The sequence below is a fragment of the Seriola lalandi genome, unplaced genomic scaffold (genome assembly GCF_002814215.2).
Source record: "Seriola lalandi dorsalis isolate HSWRI2012SDOR001 ecotype SW California unplaced genomic scaffold, Sedor1 jcf7180002053974, whole genome shotgun sequence".
In the NCBI taxonomy this organism is placed as follows: domain Eukaryota; kingdom Metazoa; phylum Chordata; class Actinopteri; order Carangiformes; family Carangidae; genus Seriola; species Seriola lalandi.
This window is the reverse complement of record NW_019524527.1, coordinates 16,494-23,427: the sequence shown is the minus strand read 5'-3', so window position 1 is coordinate 23,427 and position 6,934 is coordinate 16,494. Positions and strand designations below refer to the sequence as shown.

At 41.2% G+C, this 6,934-nt stretch overlaps 1 protein-coding gene across 1 annotated transcript in view; it reads right to left on the bottom strand.

Moving 5' to 3' along the window:
- Positions 1 to 6,000, bottom strand: part of LOC111652406 (ceroid-lipofuscinosis neuronal protein 6 homolog) — a 6,951-nt gene extending 951 nt beyond the window's left edge. Inside the window, exons 1-6 of the mRNA XM_023402657.2 lie at positions 5,939 to 6,000; positions 3,744 to 3,864; positions 3,142 to 3,240; positions 2,876 to 3,064; positions 1,756 to 1,811; positions 1,451 to 1,573 (exon numbers count right to left, since the gene is read on the bottom strand). Coding sequence (XP_023258425.2) covers positions 1,451 to 1,573; positions 1,756 to 1,811; positions 2,876 to 3,064; positions 3,142 to 3,240; positions 3,744 to 3,864; positions 5,939 to 6,000 — 650 coding nt within the window. The remainder of the gene's footprint in view (positions 1 to 1,450; positions 1,574 to 1,755; positions 1,812 to 2,875; positions 3,065 to 3,141; positions 3,241 to 3,743; positions 3,865 to 5,938) is intronic.
- Positions 6,001 to 6,934: the final 934 nt, after the last annotated feature.

Sequence of the window (6,934 nt, the reverse complement as noted above, 5' to 3'; positions counted from 1 at the left end):
ATGGTGGGTCCAGGTGGGCGGGGCTTGGTGACTGCTTTGTTGTGACATCACAAAGTTCCAGAAGTCCTGACGGCTGGTTTTAAGGCTCAGTTTCTGAATACAGGCTGTGTGCATTTCTCTGTGGACTGAGGCTTTGATACTTTCACAGTATTAATATAGAAGCTAGAGCTGATCTATAATCACACTACAGACAGGTAGATAATCCACTTTGAGTTTGTTTTTGTGAAAAACAAAACCTCAATGTAGATTTTTTGATTATTCTTTTCATGGCTCTGGATGTGAAACACACTCATCTGCATTGATATAGTGAAGCCCTTGTTTGTTTTGCTGTGTTTGCTGCTCCGCCCCTGAGCTCTTCAGGGTGGTGTTAACACTGATGAGGAAGGAACTGAATCTCCCTCTGCTGTCGGCCTCTCTGGAAGAAAACATCACCTCTGCATGTTAATGTGCTGAGGTGGAGCGAAGCGCCGCCATGTTCCCTCCTTTCTCAGGTTATACAAACACAAACCTAATGTAAATTTATGCACCTACAGTCTGCAAATGGATTTAATCAGCAGCAAACACAGGTCTTCCTCCGAGACTCCATCTGCTCCTATAATAATACACAAAGTTATAGTATGACAGTGGAGTCAGTGAGCTGCACCTCGCTGCTAACAGACAGACCTGGGGTCAGTTTCACAAAGACGGTCTGTGACTGTGGCTTAATACAACACACAGTCAGACTTCAGTCAGACTGAGCCGAAATTCATCTGTTGCACAGAGCAGTTCAGTTCCTGACTATTTTAAATGGGACTGTGGAACAATGAATCCTGGGAAAATTAAGACTTTTCAAAATATAAAAAAATTGGCCGACCGAGTCACCTCATCCAATCACTGACCTCCGTTCACCCTCAGCAAACACATTTGTCTTCAGGAAGAATTCAACAGTTACAGGAAGTTTTACTTTGAAAATTCAGTGAACAGTGAAACAATAAGAAGAAAAAGTAGGGTCAATCCCACCATGACTGAAGCATCAAAGATGTTCAAAAAAACATAAAATATGGAACAAGACGAAAAGAAAGAAACATTTAAAAGAAGTAAACAGGAGGAGGACCACAGGAAAAGACTACAGAAACTGAAGATATAGGCGGCCAGTCGCTTCTGTTTTGGGGGATAAACGATGGACGAGAGAGCGCAGTATGTGGGGTCAACAGCTGCTGCTAATGGTAGCCTGTAGCTAGCTGCTAACGGTCGAGCCGGTAGCTAGCTGCTAAAGATTTAACAATACAGCATATGTGCGAGCTACAGGCAAGTTACACGTCAGCAAACGCTACAGCTTGGCCTTCAGAATAAAGTGCTGTCGGTGTTTATGTATCTTAGCGACCCTGTTTTTAGACCCTGAACCTCTGACCTCTGACCTCTCAGCTACAGGACACAGCCTCTGGTTATAATGGGAGTGAAGCAGTCTGACCAGTAGTAGGCCGCGTTTGGAGCGAGTAGCATCCACGCTGCTGAGGGCATCCTCTCCTCCTGACTCCTGGGGCAGAAACAACCACTGAAGAAGAGCAAGAGGATGAGGAAGAGAGGGATGTACCTGGAGGAGAGAGAGACAGAGAAAGAGAGAAGAAGAAGAAGTGTAAAATACTTCCTCACACATTTATTCAGTGAGAGAACTGAGTTTAATGTGTGATGATTAGTGATTTACATCTCGGGCGTAAACGAGCGGCTGCGACTGTACTCAACATTATAAAATAAATAGTGTGAGATGTTTCTTACCACATCAGGTGACCGAGCGTGTCGTCATAGTAAAACAGGAGCTCGAAGGCATCGACCTGTAAAATAAAATATCATTGACCTGAGAGCTGCTGACGATCCCACATTTCTGGATCCACCTTTTTGTTTTATAGTTGAGAGGCGACTTTGTCTTTCTTCTTCATAGCTCCAGTTCATAATTTCCCACGTGGATCATGTTGCATCCAAAACATATTTTCTCAAATATTGAACATATTTGGAACAAAATCTCAGATCACATTAGAACATTTAAAACATCTAGACCGTCATTACCTTCTTCTGAATCATAATCTTAACCATTAACATCCAACAACAACAACAACAACAACAAGTCTCTTATCACAGCCCTTTACAGTCTGTGTGGTCTGTTATGTGCACATGTGATTAACGCAGCAGATACTCCCTCATCTGAAAACCTGGAACCATCAGACGTTTCATATTTCTGCTTGAAATTTGACTTAAATAATCAAGTGATTATTAGAATAATTGATTAATCGGCTTATTGCTCCAAAGTTTCAGAGCGTGAATCTTGTCCCGTTTCAGAGGCTCCTTCAGTTGCGTCCTTCTTTTCTCGGACAGCAATGACTCCAACGGGCGGATCCTTCATGGCCCCAACATATCCCAAGATGCACTGCGCATCGGCAATGAAAATAATATGGCAACAACCAACACGGACAGAGAGCCTGAGGATTACCCTGTCAAACGGCTGAAACCAAGAGCCTTAAAACCTCAGGTTGTTGTGAAAAATCAGTTACGTGTTCTCAAGGTTGCTAGGCGACAGGAGCCGCGCTTTGCGATGCATTGGTAAGGGCGGGAACAGTCCACTGTAAGTCAGACCGTCTCAATTCAAGTTTGGCCCTCACGGTCGACGACGGGCTACATCTTTGCTCCTGTTATAATCTCTACGATCACTAGATGTTGCCTAGCAACAAAACGTAACTCTGGGTGATAATAACCTGCTGCACAGACGACCTTTGGGCTCGATCGGTTATAGACTGAATTATATAGATAGAAGCGTCTCAACAGTTGGATAGATTGTGATGAAACTACAGGTGAAGATTTAAAGTCAGCTCCAGAACCAGTCAGATCCAGAACCAGAACTTACCAAAGACGAGGGTTCCAGGTTCTTCATGACCGGATTCTCTCTGACGGACACGTGCAGCTGGTAGCCAATCAGCAGGAGGCGACGGGTGACGGAGTCGGCCACCAGGTGGAAGCTGGTCGCCATCACGACGGCAACGATGCAGAGGTGGACGGCCGGGAGGGGCGGAGTCCTGGGGCTGCGTTCGAGCATCTGCAGCAGAAGAACAGATCTGTGGATCATGTGATCGTCGCGGATCATGTGACGTGTTGTTGGCGTGTCTCTGGTACCTTCAGCAGGATGAGCGGGGCGGTGATGTTGTACAGGAAGTGGAGATAATCTGCAGCAGCAGGACGGTTCAGAGGAAACCAGTCTGCTGGGAGGACGAGCTGCAAGAAGGTTTAATATTTTAATGTTTTATTTCACACTTCACAAGAGGTCAAAGTTCACAGAGTAAAATCAACTACGTCTTATTCATTTCTTCCTTTTCTTAAAAATGAGCTGCTACTTTTAAAAGCCAAGAAAAACCAACGTGAATAATTGTTTTAAACGATGAGACATGAAGCAGGACGACTCCAAACTGATCAGTTTACAAATGTAACTCAGTCCGTGTCCGTTCATTTATTATACAGAGAAAAACAACATTTAGCCGTCGCTTAGTCAGTCACCTTCTTTCACATGAAAAACTAATGTTGAAAAGATAAAGGAGCTAAACTGACATTTAGATATTACGATGACAAATATAAAAACTTAAATCTAATTTAAATAAATAAACATAAACTAAAACTAACATTTTCGTTTCCTGAATAAATTATCTTCCGTAAAAAGACATTTAATCTGTTAAACGTGAAATTTGTCCTGCTTGACTAAGCGCAGGTTATTGTCCCGTTACCATGACAACAGGCCGGCCCACATCCAGGACCCAGTTCTGGACAGTGAAGCCGAGCCAGAGGTCCAGGTGGAACCGAGGCTTCGGCAGAACCTCGTCCATGTCAGCAGAACCAAGCGAGCGGCTGCAGAACAGAAACATGTAACAGAACACAAACTAATTAACTGGTAACAGAACACAGACTAATTAACTAATAACAGAACACAGACTAATTAACTAATAACAGAACACAGACTAATTAACTAATAACAGAACACAGACTAATTAACTAATAACAGAACACAGACTAATTAACTAATAACAGAACACAGACTAATTAACTAGTAACAGAACACAGACTAATTAACTAGTAACAGAACACAGACTAATTAACTAGTAACAGAACACAGACTAATTAACTAATAACAGAACACAAACATAGGAACTTATGAACATGAAGGTTTTTATTCAGCTCGACAGTCGTGACTCTGACGTTTCCAGCCTCTGATTGTCTCTCTGAGACAATGCTAACGTAAACATGCTAACACGCTCTGAGATAATGCTAACATTCTGATATTTAACAGCTAGCTATAATCTTTATCAAATTCGCTGTCGATGTCCGCACGCTAACATTAGCTAGTTAGCGGTAAACTGGGCGTACAGCAGAGGCTCATGGGAACGTCATTAGTTCTGGTAACAAACCAAAGTACTGGACAGATTGAGATGTGACCTGATGGTGGCGCTAGAGGAAAAGTCAGAGGGTCGTCACAGTTTTAACAGTTCATCCTGAGGGGAACATGAACATCTGAACCACATTTCAGCGGTTGAACCAAACCAGTGTTTTCCAGATGTGGAAGTAGCTTCTGGCGATCATGCTGTATATGGGCCAGAACTGGGCGAATACTGGGCCAGAACTGGGCCACAACAGGCTGGATTTATTTTACTACCTGGTCTGAATCTACAGGCTGACAGAGGAGCTGCTCTCCCTCCAAAATCCCCAAACTCAGTGAAACTGGATTCCCTCTTTTAATCTCATCTGTTCATCTGTCACACATGGGGGGGGGGGGGGGGGGGGCTAATGTCCTGCTGCTCTCATGTTAATTCAGCATCATGAACCAGTAATGTAATCAGGTTAGTCCACTCACACCCACAGTCTCATTTCCAGCCTGAAACCAGCACTTCACATTCAGTTCAACTGAAAACTCAATGTCAAAGTAAAGTTTGACTTATTTTTAAAATTTCATATTTATGTATCAACGCAACCTCAAGACGACTCTGGGTAGCATTACTTATTTATTTGTTTGTTTGTTTGTTTGTTTGTTTGTTTGTTTGGGGGAAAAAAGATCAAGAGAATTTGAGATTTCAACATTTAAGTCGTAATTTTTTTTTAAAAAGTCTGTATTTTTCATTTAAACTTCTTTCTAAACTAAATTCTTCATTTCTCATGTTCTTCAAATTCAAGTTTGTTGTAATTTTATCCAAAAACAAAAAAACTTCAGCTGAATGAATTTCCTCAGTGTGGTTGTAAAATCTTTAACTATCATCATGAAGACTTTATTTATTATATTATATCATATATTGTTACATTATAATTTAGATTCATTATTATTTTTTATTTTTATTATTTTTTAAATCTTTTCATGCATCATGTTTTTGTGTAAATAAACAAACCATCACATGGTGTGAAGAAAGAAGAAAAGAAGATGATACAAATATAAAGAATATTAAAATACTTATTTCTATTATAATATATATTTTCAAACGACAAATCCATTGTAAAAAAAGACTTAGTTAAGTTTTCAGTGTTTTAAAATCTCAGTGGCGTCTGATCAAAGTATTCCACATGATCTGACACTAACAGACTGATTATTGATCTTTGGAAAAAAGAGTTTATTAGGAAATAAGTGTCGGTTTGTGATGAAGCCAGTGGAGAATATCTGCATTGTAATTTGGATTTCTGGCCTTTTTCTATTATTATTTATAAAATATAAATGTGAATGAAAATGAAAATGAGGGGATGAAATGTTTTGTCTAATCCAAAAGAATGAGTGAAATCGGACCAGTCAAACCAGTTCCTCTTCTCCAGCTGTGACTCGGAGCTGGAGGAACGTGTTGGTCATGAAGTGAACCTCTAGACATCACAGAGCTGTGTGGTTAATTAGATGTGACCGTGATAGTTCGTTAAGGGTGGGACTCGTTATAATGGATATAGTACAAACCTGCACATGAAAGCTGCTGCCTGCAGAGCTGAGCTCGGCCTCTTCCGACTGAACGGCTGCATCTCTGTTCAGGACCGTCTGAAAATCCTCCTTTTAAACTAAAAGCAAAACCCTCATCTGCATCAATTATCTTCCCTCGTCACGATGTTCTCTGGACGTCTCCGTCCATCCTCGCTGAAGCTGAGCTGGTCTCCTCACCAGAGCAGAGTCTCTGTGCAGGATTTATCTGCAGCAGATAAGCCTGTAATCTGTATAAACCTCCGCCCAGTGTTTTATTAGACAGCATTAATCTGGTTTCTCATGAACACAGTTAGAAGCTTATGCTCCGACTGAGCCTCATGGCAAAGAACAACAATACCTGGGAAACATGTTTTCATCTGTCTGAGAGGAAACTGGGGCAGAGGAGGGAAAAACATATTGTCTGCATCATGTGACTGATCACAGATCAGATCTGATGGATAAACTCCTCCACAGTTACTCTTAATACCCCAGTTTGGCCAACTGTGTCATAAAGCTGTGTCCATCAGGAAGGACAGAACTTTTATACTGCAGTAACGTCCTGCGTACACCGACTGCTTTTACATTTTGTACTCATGGAATAACTACGAAGCATTTTAGATATCAAGAAATAAACGTTTAAATCTTTGAAATCATGATGTTTCTGAAGGTAATTGTTTTTATTCGGAATTGATTTTTGTATTTATCATTGATTGTTTTGTTTTTCTTTCTGCTTGTGTAATCTCAGCATCATTGAAAATGAGGATCACCGCTCAGTGTATCCCTGAGAAAGTAAACGAAGGTTGATGATGAAGATGATGATGATGAAGTTACAAATGTTGAAATCTGGACTCGAGTGGTTTCAAAAAGGACTTTAGATGTGAGAAGCAGTTTTAACATCTGATTCAGTTCCAGTAACATTCTGGAGATCGTAGAGAATTAGAGAGGCAGGTCAGACCAGGTGATGACACACTTCCTGTTTGGTTTCTCGGCTGTAGA